This window comes from Pristiophorus japonicus, chromosome 2 (genome assembly GCF_044704955.1).
Source record: "Pristiophorus japonicus isolate sPriJap1 chromosome 2, sPriJap1.hap1, whole genome shotgun sequence".
NCBI lineage: Eukaryota > Metazoa > Chordata > Chondrichthyes > Pristiophoridae > Pristiophorus > Pristiophorus japonicus.
In genome coordinates, this window is record NC_091978.1 from 198,328,720 (window position 1) to 198,349,838 (window position 21,119).

Consider the following 21,119-nt stretch of genomic DNA (forward strand, 5'->3'; position numbering starts at 1 on the left):
CCTCCCCCTTCTCCCCTTCCCCTCCCCCTTTTCCCCTTCCCCTCCCCCTCCCCCTTTTCCCCTTCCCCTCCCCCTTTTCCCCTTCCCCTCCCCCTTTTCCCCTTCCCCTCCCCCTTTTCTCCTTCCCCTCCCCCTTTTCCCCTTCCCCTCCCCCTTTTCCCCTTCCCCTCCCCCTTTTCCCCTCCCCCTTTCCCCCTCCCCCTCCCCCTCCCCCTTTCCCCCTCCCCTTTCCCCCTCCCCCTTTTCCCCTCCCCCTTCTCCCCTCCCCCTTTTCCCCTCCCCCTTCTCCCCTCCCCCTTCTCCCCTCCCTCCCCCTTCCCCTCCCCCTTCCTCCCCCTTCCCCTCCCCCTTCCTCCCCCTTCCCCTCCCCCTTCCTCCCCCTTCCCCTCCCCCTTCCTCCCCCTTCCCCTCCCCCTTCCTCCCCCTTCCTCCCCCTTCCTCCCCCTTCCTCCCCCTTCCTCCCCCTTCCCCTCCCCCTTCCTCCCCCTTCCCCTCCCCCTTCCTCCCCTCCCCCTTCCTTCCCCTCCCCCTTCCTCCCCCTTCCTCCCCCTTCCCCTCCCCCTTCTCCCCCTCCCCTCCCCTCCCCCTTCTCCCCCTCCCCTCCCCTCCCCCTTCTCCCCCTCCCCTCCCCCTCCCCTCCCCTCCCCCTCCCCTCCCCCTTCCTCTATCCCCCTCCCCTCGCTTTCAGAAACACTGACAGACAGAGAGTAAGAGACACACACACAGAGATGGAGACACTGACAGAGACACACTGGGTGGGGTGGGGGAGGGGGGCATCCCAGCACGCTGTTAAAGGGCCCCCGGTGCTGCAGTCGGTAAGTAGAAAATGTTTTATTTATTGATTTAAAAAAAAAATATTTCGTATTAATTTTTTTTTGGATTGATTTATTGATGTTTTTATCATTTATTATTGATGATGGCTCTTTATTTGTAAAACTGAAGTGTTTAATGTTTGTCAACTTCCCTTTAAACCCCCCCCCCCCCGCCATTCCCTACGCTTGATTTGTAACCTACGCCTGATTTTCTAAAGTGTAGACAAGGTTTTTTCGAGCGTACAAAAATCTTCACTTACTCCATTCTAAGTTAGTTTGGAGTAAGTTTTCACTGCCGAAACTTTGAAAACAGGCGTAAGTGGCTGGACACGTCCCCTTTTGAAAAAAATTTCTGTTCCAAAGTGAAACTGTTCTAACTGACTAGAACTGGAGCAAACTAAATGCCGAGAATTTGAATTTCTAAGATACTCCGTTCTACACCAGTTTTTCCAAAAAATCAGGAGCAACTGAGGCCGAAATTTGGGCCCATAATCTGTGACTGTGACGCATTACTCCAACTTGTACTTTTTAACCTTTCTGCAGTCTTTAACATGGACGATCATACCTGTATCATTCTTCTCCAGTGCATCTCCTCTGTTGTAGAGTTCAGCGGGACTGTTTTCGCTCAGTTGCACTCTTAACTATCTGATCTCTTTTCCTTTCTCGACTTCTCCACTTCTTCTGTGCTGTCAGACTGCTTTTGTGACATCCAGTCTTAGATAGTCTGTGTTTTTCTCTTGTTAAACAATTGGCAAGACTGAAGCTATTGTCAGTGGCCTCCATGCATTAGAATTCTGTGGTATTCTTGTTTTTATAGCTTCATCTTTATAAAATTTAGAAAATGCAAATAATCTTCATCTATACAGCCCTCAGATGTAAAGAAATACATTTTATTTATTAGCTTGCCATGTGGAATTGGATATCTTATTACCAAAGTGGTAGTGATTGACTGATTTGAATTTGTATTTTGCTAGGGAATGTTGTGCATGGTTGCTGGTGAATTTTTCTGTGTTTCACCTGGCAAAATAACCTGTGTGGTCTTGATTGCATGGCCATAACCATAAATAGCTGGAGCAATAGGTTTTTAGGAAAGACTTAATATAACATGAATAGTATTGGATATTTCTCAGAAGATGACTCACAGTAAGCTCATTTTCAGGTTCAGCTGAAGATTCCAGTCAAATTTTACTCTTGTAAATGGACAGTATCTGATTTCTTGATTATACTGTTGTCTTGAACATTACTGTCTCACAGTTAACTGCCAGCCGTCCACTACTGCCATAACTTTCAGCATTATGTTGAACAGATCTGACTTTTGGACTTTGTGGATGGCAGAAGAACTGATTTAGACCCATACTGGAAAAATTTAAGAAAAATATTTAATATCTGCCAGCAGTATGTGAAATGAGGCCACAAATGCTCTGTATCAGCATGATAGTTGGATAGTAGAGAGCAAAGTAAGCTGACGTAAAGATTTGATAGACAAACTGGTTTCATGAGCCGAGATGGCAATCAATTTGTAATGGACATTTTGCTGTAGCATCGAGGATCATATTGAAACCGTTTCTAAAAAAAACACGTAAAAATTAATGTAGAAGGTTGATTAATTTTTAAGACGTGTTAGTAAAGTCACCACATTTGATCGGTTGTGAAAACAGCTTTGGGAGTAAATGACATGAAATGAAAACAGTAGAGGAATATTGTGAGTCATGTATTTCATTTTAATTCTCTCTAGAAAGAAAAACACAATGTTTTCAATACAAATTGCAAATTTAATGTTCCTACTTGTGAGTTAGGTCTCTAAATAGCTATATGATTTTTGTAGTTATTTAATCTCCGTCGCAGGAAGCTTTAAAGTCTTACTAGTGATAGGTCTTTGATTCATATCGGTGGATGTTCTCGCCCTCAGAATGCTTAGGTGGCAGTCTTAGCTCAGTGGTAACACTCTTGCAGTTGAGGCCTCTGTCCAGGACTTGAGCCCATAATTTGAAAAAGTGCTGCATTGTTGGAGGTACCTACTTTCAAATGAGATGTTAAACATAGGTCGTATATCCCTCTCAGGTGGATGTAAAATATCCTATAGCACTATTAGTTGAGGGATAAATGTTGGCCAGGATACTTTTCTTCTAACACCACCAAAAAAAACAGATTAACTGGTCACTTATTTCATTGCTGTTTATGGAACCTTGCTATGTGTGGATTGGCTGTTACACTTTAAAAGTAATTTGGTTTCTGTGAAGTGCTTTGGGATATCCGACGGATCTGAAAGGCACTATATGAATCCAAGTTAGTTCTTAAGATCTCTGGCCTATAATTTGCTGTAGCAGGGCATTAACAGCATTTGCCGTCCACTACTGCCATAACTTTCAGCACCCGAGTGAACAGGGCAAGCAACTATGAATCTCCTTAACGAATCAGATTGAAGGATTGTGAAATAAACAGCGCAATGACTGAGAAGGAAGTGTAAATTAGAGTGGGTGAATTTAATGTCAAATCAGGTACAGAAAGAGAGGGAAAGAATGATTGGATTAAGAGGGAGAGAAAAGAGACAGAAGGGAAAAGTAAAAAAAAATACAAACATTTATATTTTTAATATCTCCAACAACAATTAAAACCTAAGGAATAAGACACCGCATTTGTAATAGTTTTCAGTGCCAGAGAGGGTGACTGGCAGTAATTAACACTTATCATGTCGTTAAACGAGTACTTAGTCTGAAATGGACAAGACTTCACCATCTGTGAGTTTAGTTCATATTTACCGTGCAGATACAGCAACTTCATGCCAGACAGCGAGTTGCCGTTTTTGCAAATCTATTGGTGGAGTGGCGAAACTAGGACAGCAGCTTTTAGATATTTGAGTTTAACCTTCCCGCGTAACATTTATGCAAAACTAACGGAAAATTCCAATAGATTCACCCTTTTTTGGGGCAAATTATGGGTCTCTATTTGGAAGATGATCAGTCAGCTGCAGAAGGGATTGGACCTTGGGCCGACGGGTGGGGCCGAAATTCAGCCTCCCAAAAAGGCCACACCGCCAGAAAGCGGCGGCCAGGTGGTGGAGTTGAGCGGCCGCCGACTTCCTGTCCAATGGCCGCCACGATCGAAATTCAGCTCTGTCATTTTTCTGGCGTTCCTCACTTCTGCCCCGCTGATGTTGACTATCTTAAGTGCGTCATCAAAGCACTGATTTCCCGCACCTCCCGCGAAATTTAGCTGCAAAAATCCACGATCCGCTGCGCAGTGCCCCCGTCAGCCTTTTCTGTTGGAGCACCTTGCTTTCACTCTGTCAGCCACGGCAGCACGGCGCTTCAAGGGGAGGGCGCACTGCCACGGCTGCCATGTTTTTTTTTGTCAGCCGACTGCCAGTCCGGGCCGACAATTATGCCCTCGGGTTTGGCCGGGCCGCCAACAGGCAGCCTGGCACCCCTTTCTTGGGTGCGAGACCGCTGGCCCGGCCGAAACCCTCCCTGGTGGCCCAGTGGACTGAAGTATGTCATCTCCGCTCCACTGCTGACTGACAGCGGTGGAGACTTCGTCCCGCCTCCACTTCAGCCCCTCCCTTACCGCTCCAATTCCGCCCTCATTATGACCGACTTCCAATCCGCTGCAAAAAAAAGGACAAAGCGCTGAATATCAATCAGGAGTCGACCTCATCCTACCCAGCAGTGAAAACATCAAAAAAACGGTAAGTGCGCCAGGTTTCTGGTGGACCTGAATTTTAGCCCAATGGTGTCTTACCTTCAGCAAGGAGAATTCTGTAGCCGAGAGATTAGCCATGATATCAATCCAGCCATAAGATAACAGACACTTCTTTTCTAATATTTAGCTCACTATTTTCCCATGGCAAACAAGTGGTGAAAGTGCCTGTAAAAACTCGTAGAAGAAAACATTGCCTTACTTGTTACCATCACAAATTCACTGTTAGCCAAAGTTATGTATTTCGTGATGGAATATTGTAGTTCAGTTTGGCAGGCGACAGGAAAAAACATTCTCTATAACAAAGTTCTTCAAACTGCGAGCCATGAGCCACATGCAGGTCCTGAGGTCTGAAATGCAGCTCTCAAAGCCAAAGCAATTCAATCCTGTTGATGCTTGTTCTTATTTCCTCGTCTGCCCTGTTTGAATTTCATGGATTAGAGGTTTGGCAAGCGCTGTTCTTTAGATTTTATGTTTCATTTGCTTCATTTGGTCATAATTAAAAAGCTTGGATATTCCTGTTGTATCACAATGGAGAGTTGTGACAAGTCTGTGAGTCTTCTGCAAGTTACAGAAGGGGAACCTGTAGAAATGCTGGTGCTTAAGTCATATCTCTATGTTACAGAGGTACAGGTATAACGTCCCAAAACCAGAAACCTCTGGACCGAGGCCATTCCGGTTTTTGGGTTTTCCTGAATTTTGGAGAAGAAATCCGACGTCCCGAATCCAGAAACCCTTGGGCCGACTTTCAGGTATTTCCGGATTTCGGAGAAGAAAATCCGACGTCCCGAATCTGGAAACCTCGTGGACGATTTTTGGGTACAGTTGGACTGCTCTGGTCCGGCACCTTTGGGATTTGACCGGTGCCGGAACAAAGAATTTTCCGAACCACGGGAGGTCACAGCCCCCGGGCTCTTGAGTGTGTGTGTGCATGTTGGCAGCCTGTTCTAATTGACAGCCATTCCAGCCGATCACCGAACACACGTCTGAATGTCTTTGCCCACTGTCATGTTTTACAAAGAAAATTAAAGCTGCGTTAACAACTTTGAAGCCTCTTCTACTTTGCAGCAGTCCAAATATGCAGTATGGGCACATTCAGCCTTGACTATGCTTCCAACCCATGGCAAGTTCAGACCTTCCTCTCCCTCTTGATTACCAAGTTTGAATGGAGTACCGACTCAATTCGATTGACAGCCATTCCAACCGATCGTCGAACACACTCACTGGCTGGAGCAGCTGTCAAGCAAAACTTTAAAATAAAACCCTCAAGTCCAACATTTTCATGCCGAACCACGGATGTTTCCGGATTAAAGAGTCCCGGACTGGAGAGGTACAACCTGGATTTCCAGATTTCGGAGGCAATCCGACGTTCCGAATCCGGAAACCCTTCGGCTGACTTTCGTGAATTTCCGGATTTTGGAGCATTACATCCGATGGCCTGAATCCGGCAACCTCGAGACTGGGCCGCGTCGGTTTGTGTATTTTTTAGGATTCATATTTGGAAAAAGGTAAGTACAGCTGAAAAGTCTGTTTTTTGGGAAATATTTCCAGATTCTGGACAACAACTCTTGCAATCTGCACAATGTCTGGTTTTTGGACAATTCCGGTTTTTAGAACTCTGGATTTCGGAAGTTCTACCTGTACAACCACATATTGGGCCCAAGTTTCCACATGATTTGCGCCTGATTTTTAGGAGCAACTGGTGGAGAACGGACTATCTTAGAAATCGCAATTCTCCACATTTTTTTTTCTGCAGTTCTAGTCAGGTAGAACAGTTCTACTTTGGAACAGAATTTTTTCTTCAAAAGGGGGCGTGTCCGGCCACTGACGCCTGATTTGAAAGTTTCCACAGTGAAAACGTACTCCAAACTAAAGTAGAATGGAGCAAGTGAAGATTTTTGTAGAACTAAAAAAACCTGTTCTACACATTAAAAAATCAGGCGCAGGTTACAAATTAGGCGTCCAGAACGAGGTGGGGGGGGGAGGGGGGTGGGGAAGGGAACTTATTAAATTCTACAATAAATCCTTATTTATACTTCTACAAATATTATACAAATAAATCCAACCTGAATAAACATTTATAAGCAAAGAAAAGATTAAATAAACCATCTTCCTACCTGTGTGAAAGTGCTTCAGCCAGGGAGAATTCTGCAGCCGTTCGTTGCCGCTGAGCGGGAGAGGGGGGAGAAAGCCGTTTGTGCCGCTGAGCGGGAGGGGGGGGGTGGAGCGGAGGAGAAAGCGGTTTGTTGTTGTGGAGGGGAGGGAGGGGAAGGAGATAGCGGTTTGTTGCTGCGGAGGGGAGGGAGGGGAAGGAGACAGCCGTTTGTTGCCGCGGAGGGGAGGGAGGGGAAGGAGACAGTGAGAAGGGTAGCCTCAGTGCTGATGTGCTGATGGCAATGTGATTTTATTAAAAATTGTTCAAAAATTAAACAGCTACAAAGAACTACAAAAATGGCCGAGTGCCAATGTTTTTTTTCACACTGAGCATGCGCCAACGCTCCAACGCGCACGCGCAGCGTTGCCGGCAAGAAAAAAACTAATTTAAATAGTACCCGCACCCTCCCACTTACAAAATCGGCGCGAGTGTAGGCTCCACCCCCCTGGGCGCCGCGCCAAACAGACAAGGAGCTGCAAAGCGCTCGAGAATAGCGCGCTTTTTTTCTGGCGCCGTTTTAGGCGCGAAAAACGGGCGCCCAGCTCGGAGGGACGCCCGTTTTTTATCCTGTGGAAACTTGGGCCCATAAAGAGTTGATTGGGAGGTGGGGGGTGCGGGGGATTATGGTGATATGAGATGGGGGAAAATATCAGAATAAATATACTTGATAAATTTAAATTCATTCAATCATGATGCAATTGCAACATCTGTTCCACACTCAGTGGTATTATTACAAATCTTAAACGTGCTAATAGGAAAATGATTGAAAATGTCCTTTAGATAGATGCCCTATTTGATTATAGTGGTACATGCAAAATGTGTGTTTTTGGCCACTTTTGGGAGGTGGTTGAGAAAACGTTTATAAAAACAGTGAATAATACCTGCTACTTATTTGCTTCCCTGATGGCTCAGCATGTTTGTGTTGTGGATAACTGAGCTGCACAGACTGGAAATGTTCCCAGTTTCAGTCGTTGGTTCAGCTAGGTCAGCATAAGGTTACTATAATTAACATCGATCTCCTGAAGGGGAAAATGGATTGGGGTTTGTGCTCCTGATCGCCATCAAGACATCTCTACTGGATGTATGTGATTATGGATGTTGAGTGAGGGCATGATTTGGTGTGGTTGCCGCCCAGCCTCCCCCAGTTTGACCCTATCAGGGTTCACACTTGGATAACAGCTGGTTGATGAAGTGCTGTGGGTAACCCTTTCAGGCAGAGAGGTGAAGGGAGAAAATTGGTGGAGAAAAGGAAATGCTGCTTCCCATTTGTGAAATGGCAAGTTGTGGGACAAACTTCAATACTTACTGATTAATTAGGTGGTATTTTGGTTAATCGTCTGTTATGAGACTTTCAAGATGGTGATCTGTCAGTAAAGAGAGGCAATTCACCTGGATTAATGGAGAGTATTAAAGCACTGCATTCACAATAGCCTTATTAAGATGAATATTAAATGAAAATTAAGCATGTTTGAGAGAACTGAATGACTATGATGCACCACATGTATGGTGTCTAAATCACTGAATACAGTATGTAATGGTTCGATAATTAATTCTCCTTCATATGCAACGACTGGATGATGTGTAGCGTGAAATCAGCTAGTTTCAATTGTAGCACTGTTGCATTAAATTATTTTTGTCTCAACAGTTGCAATGAATACTGAAAACTTCTCTTTAAGTGAACAGATTGTCTCCCCTTCATACATTCGGCAAGGATTACAGGCCCGTCGCACACATGAGCACCTAATTCGGCTGCTAATAGAAAAGGTAATGAAAATAAATTAGGGTAACGACTAATAAAGACGTGCACTGTGTAATTTGTTTGGTAGAAGCACTTGGGTCATATCTTTTATTTTTTTTACTAATGCGCAAGTAGGAGCTAAAAACTTTGTTCCTTAAAGCTATTCTCAGAACTTATCAATTCCCCTTCTTTCTCCCTTGCTCCCTCGGTCTCTCTCTTCCTCTGTCTCTTACCTTTGCCTTAGTTACTTCGACTTTTGTTGATCGATAATTCTTCAGTTAGTTCCCTGTTAGTGGCTTATTTAAGAGAAAGCTCACAAAACATTGTATTTATGACATTTCTTTGTATATTGACTAATTTGCATCATTTAATTTCAATTTCATTTCCTTAGACTACTTCATGCTTTGATACTCCAAAGGCCATCCCAAAGTTTGGGATGACTATAGTCATTATTTGATTCTTTGGAATGCTGTAGCATATTTAAATGGCAGAACATTTACCTGGTTTCAATGATGACTTTGCTGCTGATCCGATATTAGATCATGAATTCAAGTTTGCCGATGACACAAAGACAGACGGCATTGTAAGCAGTGTAGGTGGAAGCATAAAATTACAGAGAAATATTAATAGATTAAGTGAATGGGCAAAACTGTGGCAAATGGATTTCAATGTAGGCAAATGTGAGGTCCACTTTGGACCCAAGAAGGATAGAACAGAATACTTTTTAAATGATGGAAAGCTAGAAACAGTGGAGATCCACATACATAGATTATTAAAATGGTACAGAAAATAATCAAAAAGGCTAATGGAATGCTGACCTTTATATCTAGAGGACTAGAATACAAGGGGATAGAAGTTATGCTAAAGCCCTGGTTAGACCACATCTAGAGGACTGTAAGCAGTTCTGGACATCACACCTTAAGAAAGATATATTAGCCTTGGAGAGCGCAGTGTAGATTTACCAGAATGATACCCAGACTCCAAGGGTTCAATTACGAGGAGAGATTACATAATCCAGGGCTGTATTTCCTGGAATTTAGAAGGTTAAGAAGTGGTGTGATCAAAGTTTCCAAGATATTAAGGGGAACTGATAGGGTAGATAGAGAGAAACTATTTATCTCTGGTTGGGGAGTCTTATGACTAGGGGGCATAGTCTAAAAACTAGAGCCAGACCTTTCATGAGTGACGGTAAGAAACACTTCTACACGCAAAGGGTGGTAGATGTTTGGAACTCTCTCCCGCAATTGGCAGTTGATGCTAGATCAATTGTTAATTTTAAATCTGAGATTGATAAATTTTTGTTAACCAAAGGTATCAAGGGATATGGGGCAAAGGCAGGTATATGGAGTTAGATCACTGATCAGCCATGATTTAATTGAATGGCGGAATAGGCTCGAGGGGCTAAATGGCCTGCTCCTGTTCCTATGTTCCGAATTATATTTGCACAGACATTCATAACTATTCCTAAATATACATTATAATTGACAGTGCACAAGAAAAGCTAGGAAATACGATTTTTTTTCCATCCTTCCCTAAGGTATTCCTTTAAGTCAACTAACATAGTCCACAGATTGTGGTTCTAAAGCAGTCAACTGGATAAGCAGAGGATAAATGTTTGAGTATTCATAAGCAAAGGTCTGTGTTATGTAGTGAAATCATAAATGCAAGACCAGCCTGAATAGTATCAGTGTAAAGCGCTCTGGTACTTTGTCCAACTAACCATTCTTTAGGTGTGAGCCTGGGCACTGACTGTTGGCAGGCTATTCACAGTTAAGTTTAATTGGCCTTACCCACATTGCACACTTTCCATCAGGTGTCATTGGCTAGTGGTCAAGCGTAGGAACTCTGGCTGATTTGTTTTCTCTGCCTGGACCAGGGGTGCTGAGGCCAATTATAGCATCCCCAGCTGCTGCCCTGAGGGAGATCAGCTAACTCAACCTCAACTGGCTTCTGGTAGCACCTTGGGTCTATATACCATGAAAAGGAGCCATATAGATATGGCAGATCCTAGCTCGATCGCCTTTTGATCATTGGTCTGTGCTGAAATAGCTGATCTTGGCGAAGTTGGCATCAAGGGCCTAGCATTGGCGGAGAAAAATCATCCAGGGTTTCAGCTCCTGATTGCTGTTCAGTTACACTTACTAGAAAGTGATTGTGTGTGTGTGTGTGTGTTAGCTGAAGATTGGGTGCAGTTATGATGGCACGGTAACATGGCTTGCTGATGGTCTCTGTCAGGGAACATGCATGAAAAATAGCTAGTTGGGCAATACTTAAAACTCTGTAACCAAAACCCTCCAGGAGAAGAGGGTGAAAATTGGGGACAAGAATTGAAAATTAAAATGCACAGATTTAGATGCTAGGGACAATGAACTTTAAAGATTTTCAAATATAAAAATGAAACTTATTTAAGAGTATGTTACAACGGCTCCAATGGTTAGATTATGAGGAGAGATCACATAAACTAGGTTTGTATTCCCTGGACTATAGAAGGTTAAAGGGTGATTTGATTGAGATTTTTAGGATTTTGAAAGGAATTGATGAGTGTAGATCGAGATAAACTTTTTCCGCTGGTGGGGGAGTCTAGGACAAGGGGACATAACTTTAAAATCAAAACCAGGCCATTCAGGAGAGAAATTAGGAAAAACTTCTTCACACAAATGGTGGTGGAAGTGTGGAACTCTCCCACAAAAGAAAGAAAGACATACATTTATATAGCGCCTTTCACGACCACTGGATGTCTCAAAGCGCTTTACAGCCAATGAAGTACTTTTGGAGTGTAGTCACTGTTGTAATGTGGGAAACATGGCAGCCAATTTGCGCATAAGCAAGCTCCCACAAACAGCAAATTGATAATGACCAGATATTCTATTTTTGTTATATTGATTGAGGGATAAATATTGGCCAGGACACCAGGGATAACTCCCCTGCTCTTTTTTGAAATAGTGCCATGGGATCTTTTACGTCCACTTGAGAGACCAGACGGGGCCTCGGTGTAACGTCTCATCCGAAAGACAGCACCTCCGACAGTGCGGCACTCCCTCAGCACAGCACTGGAGTGTCAGCCTAGATTTATGTGCTCAAGTCCCTGGAGTGGGATTTAAATCCACAACCAAAAAGCCGTAGATACCAGCTCAATTAATAATTTTAAATTTGAGATCAATGGGCCGTAAATTGTGGCCTCTCCGGGTGCGACGATGTGCGCATGCTTCCAAACCCACAAGTTCCGGGTTTAGGCTAGTAAAACGCATGCGCCTAAACCCGGCACATGTCATCTGTCAAAATTTATTTTGATGGATCGCGCGCCTCCCCAGGAGGTCAATTCCTGCCCATCGAATGTCCTTAAAACTCTTAGGCTTGGTAAAAGCATGTGTAAGGCCTGCTTTTACCAGCATAAGAGTTTTACAAGATAAAAAAATTAAATTTTATCACTAAGTTTTTTATATTAAAAACCCTGAGGCCAAAATTCAGTGCAGCCAAAAAGGTGGTGGTGTTGAGGCCTTTTTTCCCCGATTAGCGCCGCAAAGTTTGTGGCAGCCATTGGATCCAAATTCAGCTTTTTGACCACAAAAAAGTATTCCAGTTTTATTAGCCCTTCAAACCTGAAAGTTTGCAATCTTAATTGGGGCGTTATTCCCACGGGAAATTCACCCTTAGGGTGTTGTTGCAGCTGCCATTGCAGCACAGGTGCGAGGGAACGTGCGTATCGGTGCTGCTTTGGAGAGGATGGCCATGGCTCTGCAAGAGTCGACGGAGCGTCTAAGTGCTGTCATATCTGGTGGCTTTCAGACTGTGGCTGCTCGCATGCAGTCTCAGCTGGATGCCCCCATTAAGACCTCAGTGTTGCTTTCACGGCTGGGTCCTCCATGGCCACGGGGGACCTTCCGGTGTGGCACCACAGCACCGACCTGAGCTCCCTCAGATTGGTGGTGGTGGTATTGTGCCGCTCTTGGTGGGTTATTCACGCTACTCGGGCCAGGATACGGATGATGCGCTCCCTCCGGCTCGCAGCATTCTTGGCCCCAGACCTGCCACTCCGTCAGTGCCTCCACGCATGGCCTCGTCCGAGCCTCATGAACCCTCCCATGAGGGTGTTGACCAGTCTCCAGGCCCAAAGCTGCTCGAGGGTGTCATCTGCAGCTTCCACACAGGGAACACAACAGCCTTCCCAGACCCATGAGGCAGCCACAGGGGAGACACTTGAGGCGAAGTCGCAGGTTAGGTATGCGTAAGATCATTATAGGCAGTCCCGTGAAGTCGAGGATGACTTGCTTCCACTCTAAAAGTGAGTTCTCAGGTGGCTGAACAGTCCAATGCAGGACCTACAGTCTCTGTCATAGGTGGGGCAGACAGTGGTTGAAGGAAAGGGTGGGTGGGGAGCCTCAGTTGCCGCATGCTCCATTCGCTGTCTGCGCTTATTTTCTGCATGCTCTCGGCAACGAGACTCGAGGTACTCGGCGCCTACCGGATGCTCTTCCTCCACTTAGGGGGGTCTTGGGCCAGGGATTCCCAGGTGTCGGTAGGGATGTTGCACTTTACCAAGGAGGCCTTGAGGGTGTCCTCGAAGCGTTTCCTCTGCCCAGCTGGGGTTTGCTTGCCGTGTCGAGGCTCCGAGAAGAGCGCTTGCATTGGGAGTCTTGTGTCGGGCATGCGGACGATGTGGCTCGCCCAGCGAGCTGATCGATCGTGGTCAGTGCTTTGATGCTGGGGATGTTGGCCGGAGCGAGAACACTAACGTTGGTGCGTCTGTCCTCCCAATGGATTTGCAGCATCTTGCGGAGGTAGCGTTGGTGGCACTTCTCCAGTGCTTTGAGGTGTCTGCTGTACATAGTCCATGTCTTTGAAGCATATAGGAGGGTGGGTATCATTACTGCCCTGTAGACTATAAGCTTGGTGCCAGATTTGAGGTCCTAGTCTTCAAAAACTCTGTTCCTCAGGTGGCCAAAGGCTGTACTGGCACACTGGAGGCGGTGTTGGACCTCGTCTGCCCATGCTGATAGTGGACTCGCGAGGTATGGAAAATGGTCCACGTTGTCCAAGGTCTTGCCGTGGATTTTGATAACCGGGGGGGCAGTGCTGTGTGGCAGGGTCAGGTTGGTGGAGGACCTTTGTCTTTCGGAGGTTTAGTGTAAGGCCCATGCTTTCATACGCCTCGGTGAAGGTGTTGACGATGGCTTGGAGTTTGGCCTCCGGCTGTGCGCAGACGCAAGCGTCGTCTGCATACTGTAGTTCGATGACAGAGGATGGGATCTAGCCTGGAGACGGCGGAGGTTGAACAGATTCCCATTTGTTAGAAAATAGATCTGCGGGTGGAGTTGCAGCGGTGCGCACTTTTAGCGCGTCACTACTGCCGCAAGCCCCACACCACCACAAGAGTCGGCGGTGGCCCGCACGCTGCAAGACCTCCCGGGCCGAATCTATGTTGGGGTGGCCAGTTGAGCCCAAAGCAGCAACCATTCGATTTTGACGAATGGTCGCTGCAAACAGGCAGTAACGGTCCTTCCGGGACTGTGAATTTCGGGGCCCCTGTCCACTTAGGTACGTTTATTTTTAATCCTATTAAAACATATATATTAAAAAAAAAGTTATGTTTTTCTAAAACCATTTAATTTAATTCAATTTCAATTAATTTAAAATATGTGAGTTTTTAAAAAAATTTATGGTTTGTGTTTCTGTGTTTTGGGGGGTATTCTCATTGATTGTACGGACCTCCCATTACTATCAGAACTCACCATTACTATCAATGAGAATACTCCCATGTTCATTGGTGGTCCAAGCCCACGTAATCCTAGGATGTTCATATGCTCCTGGGATGCATGGGCCTTTGCGTTGGACTGCTAGGGCTCAGAGCTGAAGTGTTCGTTCGTACTTTCGTAAAAAAAGCCTGGCCCAATACATTTTTGCTAGCCATGGGTATTAAGGGATATAGAGCAAGACGGGTAGATAGAGTTAGGGTACAGACCAGCCATGGTCTCATTGAATGATGGATCAGGCTCGAGGGGCTGAATGGCCTACACCTGTTTCTAAGTGCAACTGAGAATTTAAATTTAAAAAAAAAAGATAGTAAACAGTGGGGATTTGGAAATATACATTTTACCTGACTATTTAAAACTTACTTTGAGTTTGAAGCTGTAATTCTTGCCTTGTATGCTGCTACAGCTAGGTTCAGGCTATGTGTATTTTTGTTCTTTAGTCTGGTAAAGAAAAAAATTGAAGTACCAAAGAGAAGCTGGAGTTAAGGTATATGTTGTGACGGACACGGTCGTAGTAAATGTTCCAAGTCCCATCATAGATACTTTACAGTCGATGGGAGATGTTAAAATCTGCACAGACTTTTCATTGTTCCATCATTTCCTTAGGGTAAATGCCCAGAAGATGGATGGGATGAGAATACCATTGAGCTTTTTCTACATGAATTGGCCATTATGGATAGTAACAACTTCCTTGGTAATTGCGGAGTTGGCGAGAGGGAAGGAAGAGTGGCCTCAAACCTAGTTGCTCGAAGACATTACAGGTATAGTTATATATATTCTTTTTAACTGTTCAGTGCATTCTCTTAAGGGAAACTGCAGTACACCCCTGAACATATCAACTCTATTTTGTGAAGGAAATGTGATCAGATTTCGGCTTGGAGGTCACTGAGAACAAGAGGCTAAATTTGAACAAATAATGCTTTTAACCCCCCAAAAATTCAGTTAGCTTTACCTTTCTTTAATTCATCCAGATGTTGCAATGTATGTATGACAGATACATTACCTGTACACTGTTTCCAAATGCCCGTGTACATTTCGGAAGAATATGATTTTCATTGACGATTCTTTTTAAATATTATCTCATACTCAGCAATAATAAATGATTTTAATGAATATCCTACAACGTTATTTAAAAGCCTTATCCTGAGGTATCATAGAAATCTATTCCTTCTGGCGTGTTGGCTGATCTTACCTGGGCAGGGGCGGGGGGTGGGTGCAGTTGGGGGCTATAATTGGCCTTAGCATCCTAGGCTAGAGAAAGATAATGGGAACATTGGAACAGGAGTCAGCCATTGAGCCCCTCGAGCCTATTCCGCCATTCAATGAGATCATGACTGATCCGTGACCTAACTCCATAGTTAACAAAAAGCTATTAATTTCCAATTTAAAATTAACAATTGATCTAGCACCAATTGCCACAGTGCCTGTTCCTGATTGCTAATGACCCTCCTTCCCACTGAGCAGCATTTAGCACGTAGACAACACCCAATCCACATTGAAGAGCATGCCAATCTCCTTTGGATTTCCCCCCCCCCGCCCTCTTTCCCCCCCCCGCCCTCTTTTCCCCCCCCCCCCCCGCCCCCCCCCGCCCTCTTTCCCCCCCCCCCCAATCTCAGCTGAGCATCAAATTGTCTCTGCATCTCCCCACACTGTCTTTTATGGCTTCTCCTTATGCTTTTACATGTTCCCTCTTTGGCCTCCGTCCCTCACCCTGCCATCATTTATCCAGCTCTCCTTTCCTCTCCCTCCCCTTTTCAAACCCGCCCCCCCCCCACCCCCCGAGCTTCTCTCTCATTGTTCCCCTTGTACATCACCTTTTCAACCTCCCCCCATCCCTTTTCCTTTGCTCCCTCACACTGAGTACCAGTTTGGATTTTGGCACTGGTGTTCAGGCCATGTTCCCCCCCACCCCCTCCCCCACTGCCCAACAGTGAACAGGAATGAGATGTGCTCGTTTTTAAGTAATTAATCAACATAATTAAAAGTGTTACTCCCTGATGGTTGACCTCTTAATTGGAGACACCATTTCTATGGTATCTGGAGCCTAACCTAGCAGCTTCCAGCATCCCAGCTTCTTACTATGTTCAGTGGTGTCTGTCACCTGTTTTTAAAATAGTTGACTCGATTCTAGTTGAAATGCATGGCTCATTGCACAGTGCTTGTTCAAGCAGTTAGTTACTCGACAATTCTTTTACAGGTTGCCTCTAATAAACACTTGTAAGTGAGATCGTCATGCACCAAGCCAATTAAAATATAATTCACAACTGTCATTGGTTACAGTCTTGAAAGAGAGATAATTCAAACTTGAGCAATTTTGGGTGACTGTCTTTTTTGAATTTGAGAGGTCAAATATGAACATTTCAGGAAATCTTACTAACTCTTTTCTGAGATATAAAACAGACTGTTTTGTTTAAGTTGGGGTCAGTTGGAAAATCCCATGAGTAGAGACCGTGTGGAAACTTAAGGAAGTAATCAATCAGTACCAGTCAGTTTGATATTCCTTCAAGAAAGGAGAAAACACTGTATTTTACATAGAATTTACAGCACAGAAATAGGCCATTCGGCCCAACTGCTCTGTTCCAGTGTTTATGCTCCATATGAGCCTCTTCTCACTTCTCTTTATATAACCCTATCAGCATATCCTTCTATTCCTTCCTGCCTCATGTGCTTATCTAGCTTCCCCTTAAATGCATCTATGCTATTTGCCTCAACTACTCCTTTGGGTAAAGAAGCTTACCTGAATTCCTTATTGGATTTATTGGTGAATATCTTATATTTCTGTCCCTAGTTTTGGTCTCCCCACAAGTGAAAACATCTTCTCGATATCTACCCCATCAAACCCTTTCATAATCTTAATGACCTCTATCAGGTCACCCCTCAGCCTTCTCTTTTTCAGAAAAAAGAGCCTCAGCCTGTTCAGCCTTTCCTGATGCCTTTCCTGATAAGCGTATCCTCAGTTCTGGTATCATCCTTGTGAATCTTTTTTGCACTTTCTCCAGTGCCTCTCTATCCTTTTTGTAATATGGAGACCAGAACTGCACAGTACTCCCAAGTGTGTTTTAAAGCACGTTCAAAAGAAGTTTAATATAATGGGCCCAAGTTTCAGGCCGCGCCTAAAACGGCGCAGCCCGGACATGGACGCCCGTTTTTCGCGCCACAAAGTGCGCCTAAAAAAAACTCACCTATTCTCTGGCTCCCTGCAGGTCCTCTGGAGCTGGGCGCGGCGCAGCAAGAGCTATGGGGGGCGGAGCCAGGTCCCTGCGCTGAAAACTGTGCGGGGACCTCTGCACATGCGCGCTACAGTGGGCGCGCATGTGCAGAAGCTCCAGGCGCCCAAAACTGTGGGAGGGGCCCTAAGCACGCAGCCCCTGGCCGAATGGCCTCACTGGGGCTGCGTGGATAAGGCTCACCTCCCACTGACCCGACTTGACTCCCGCTCCCCAGACCCGACCCGACTCCTGCTCACCCCACCCTGGCGACCTGACCCCCCTGTGACCCGACCTCCGCTCCCTCCCCTTCCCCCTCCCCCCGCGACCCGAACTCTTCTGCCCCCCCGACCCGACCTCTGCAACCCCCTCCCCCCCGACCTCCGCAACTCCCCCCCCCGCGACACTCTCCCCCTGATCTCCGCAACTCCCCCCCCCCGCCACCGGCGACCCGACCTCCGCCCCCGCCCCCCCCCCCGCGACTCTCTCCCCCCCGACCTCTGCGACTCCCCCCAAGCAATATGTGGCCTCCATATCCATCCTACCAAAATGTAACATTAAAAATGTTTACAAAGCTTGGGTCGTAGATTTGCAATTTTTAAAAATTATTTTGTCTACTCAAGGAGTTAGGTAGAAGATTGTTGAATGTAAATATGCTTGTTAATATTTTGTAAAGTAAATTCAAATTATATTTTAAATTGAAATTGAAATATGTGTTGCTTTGTCGCTTTTGAAGATCAGAGTGCGATCTTATGAAAGCATAAGTTAAATCCAGCAGCCAAAACAATTACTAGATAGGTGTTTGGTATGCAGAAAGCTTACGAGGATCGTAAGAATGAGGAGCAGGAGTGGGCCATACGGTCCTTCGAGCCTGTCTCAAGGCCAAGTTAGGCACTGAAAGATTGGGGAATTGAGACTCGCCCATAAGAATGATTTAAGATATGCGAGCCAAAATAATCTAGGTATAATCCTGGGATAAAGAAGGCTAGAAAAGACCCCAAAATATAACTTTTTCAATCCCAGAATGTGATCAAGAAGCAAGATGGCTACCAACTGAGCTAAATTGACATTATTGAACATTGAAATGCATTTGTTTCTTCGCGTGAACAGTAAGTAATGTTATTAGTTCATAAGACTAACTTTTAGTAATATGTGACCTACTGTTTTAAGCTTTGAATTTGTTTTTCTTTTATTTTTTCAGGTTTATGCATGGGATTGGAAGATCAGGTGACATTGCAGCTATTCAGCCCAAAGCAGCAGGATCCAGTCTCCTGAACAAAATTACAAACTCTATAGTGCTGGACATTCTTCGAGTTGCAGGTTTGACAAAGTTTGTAATATTGCAGGCTCTGTTTTATTCAGCAGAAACAAAATGCGACAATTTCCATGGTCTTGTCACTTGTGTATAAATAAATATTTATGAATAATTTGTGTTCTTTATAAATTTAAAGTTTAAAATGTCTACCCAGCTCCAGTTTATCTGGCTTTTGGAAGGTGGCCTTCACTCCCGACTGCCAGACTGTTTCTGTGTGTTAATTAAGCCAGGAAGACATTGGCCAAAACATTGGAGTAACACCAGAAACCGGCATGAAATAGGTGTCCTGAAGGTAATTCGCTCCTGAAGATGTCGGCCTGAGGCTCACTTAAAATTGGGCCTCAGGCCTCCTCTTCATAAAATCAACGAGCTGCAGATGCACATTGGGTGTCCTGATACAGCTCGCAGGTCAGGACTACAAGGAAATCGGATGGCTCCAATGCTAAGATAGGTCCTAAGAGGGATTAGATGAACTGGAGGGGGGTAAACCCGGCCGACAGCGGCCCATCAGTACTGTCGTGGAGCCAAGAGGAGCAGGAGAGCTATTTGTGGCTCTACACTGAAGTAAGTTTAAAAAAAAATGTAACTTACATTTTCATCGGCGGCTTCCAGTAGTCCCTTTAGGCTGCTGTTGACCCTCAAAAATTGAGTAGAGCATGCATGCACAAGCTCTGCCCACTTTTTCTGAGATCTCGAGCTATGCCTTCTTGGTCTCAGCAACTGGATTTTTCCTCCCATTAGCAGGGAAGAGGGCCTCCCTGTCGGCCTTGAATCCTTGGAGTAGGATTTCCAGTGAGGCATCACTGAATCCCGGGGCAGCTTTTTGGCGATGAGCCTGCATTTTTGATTATCAAGCAATATAAATTTATATACGACAAGCAACTTACTATTGACACAATCCACTCTCTTTCCCAACATCCTCTCTTCCACCTCCACCAACCTTCAACTGCCGTCTGTGCATTGGTGGTGGATAGAGAAAGCACAGGAGATACAGCAGCTGGCCGACAGCCATGATGTGCGAGGATTCTCCACCTACGGACCAAACACCCAAGGCCCCACCCCACTGCTGGCCAAGAATGGGGAAACAATCATCAAGGACACCGAGGCAGTCAGGGCCCGCTGGAAGGAGCATTTCGAAGATCTCCTCAATCGAGACTCTGCCTTTGACTCGAGTGTTCTTGACTCCATCCCACAGCATGCCACCCGCTACACCTCAGTAAAACCCCAACACTGCACGCGGTAGAAAAAGCCATAAGACAGATTAAAAACAACAAGGCTACGGGAGCGGATGGAATCCCCGCTGAGGCACTGAAGTATGGCGGAGAGGCACTGTTGGCGCGAATGCATGACCTCATGTCCCTCATCTGGAGGGAGGAGAGCATGCCTGGCGATCTCAGAGATGCAGTGATCGTGACCATCTTTAAAAAAGGGGACAAGTCCGACTGTGGCAACTACAGAGGAATCTCCCTGTAATCAGCCACTGGGAAAGTCATCGCTAGAATCCTCCTCAACGTCTTCTCCCTGTGGCCGAGGAGTTCCTCCCGGAGTCACAGTGCGGATTTTGTCCCCTAAGGGGCACAACGGACATGATTTTTGCAGCGTGACAGCTGCAGGAAAAATGCAGGGAACGGCGCCAGCCCTTATACATAGCCTTCTTCGACCTTACAAAGATCTTTGACACTATCAACCGCGAGGGTCTATTGAGCGTTCTTCTCCGCTTTGGATGCCCCCAAAAGTTCGTCACCATCCTCCGCCTGCTCCACGACGACATGCAGGCCGTGATCCTTACCGACAGGTCCATTACAGACCCAATCCACGTCCGGACCGGGGTCAAACAGGGCTGCATCATCGCCCCAACCCTCTTCTCAATCTTCCTTGCTGCCATGCTCCACCTCACAGTCAACAAGCTCCCCGCTGGAGTGGGACTAAACTACAGAACCAGTGGGAACCTGTTCAACCTGCACTGTTTCTAGGCCAGGTCCAAGACCACCCAACCTCTGTCGTCGAGCTACAGTACGCGGACGACGCCTGCGCCTGCGCACATACAGAGGCTGAACTCCACGAAATAGTCGATGTATTTACTGAGCCGTACGAAAGCATGGGCCTTACGCTAAACATCCGTAAGACAAAGGTCCTCCACCAGCCTGTCCTCACCGCACAGCACTGCCCCCCAGTCATCAAGATCCGCGGTGCGGCCCTGACAACGTGGACCACTTCCCATATCTCGGGATCCTCTTATCAACAGCAGACATTGACGACGAGATCCAACACTGCCTCCAGTGCACCAGTGCAGCTTTCAGCCGCCTGAGGAAAAGAGTGTTTGAAGATCAGACCCTCAAAACTGCCACCAAGCTCATGGTCTACAGGGCTGTAGTAATACCTGCCCTCCTGTATGGTCCAGAAACATAGACCATGTACAACAGACACCTCAAGTCGCTGGAGAGATA

At 45.8% G+C, this 21,119-nt stretch overlaps 1 protein-coding gene across 5 annotated transcripts in view; it reads left to right on the plus strand.

Moving 5' to 3' along the window:
• The window catches only part of sepsecs (Sep (O-phosphoserine) tRNA:Sec (selenocysteine) tRNA synthase), a 109,689-nt gene that overhangs the window by 6,428 nt on the left and 82,142 nt on the right, over positions 1 to 21,119 (plus strand). For all 5 annotated transcript variants that reach the window (XM_070863451.1, XM_070863457.1, XM_070863462.1 and 2 more), the window contains 3 exons: positions 8,309 to 8,427; positions 14,758 to 14,912; positions 18,559 to 18,677. In XM_070863451.1, the coding sequence (XP_070719552.1) occupies positions 8,314 to 8,427; positions 14,758 to 14,912; positions 18,559 to 18,677 (388 nt within the window). In that variant the 5' untranslated portion in view covers positions 8,309 to 8,313. The remainder of the gene's footprint in view (positions 1 to 8,308; positions 8,428 to 14,757; positions 14,913 to 18,558; positions 18,678 to 21,119) is intronic.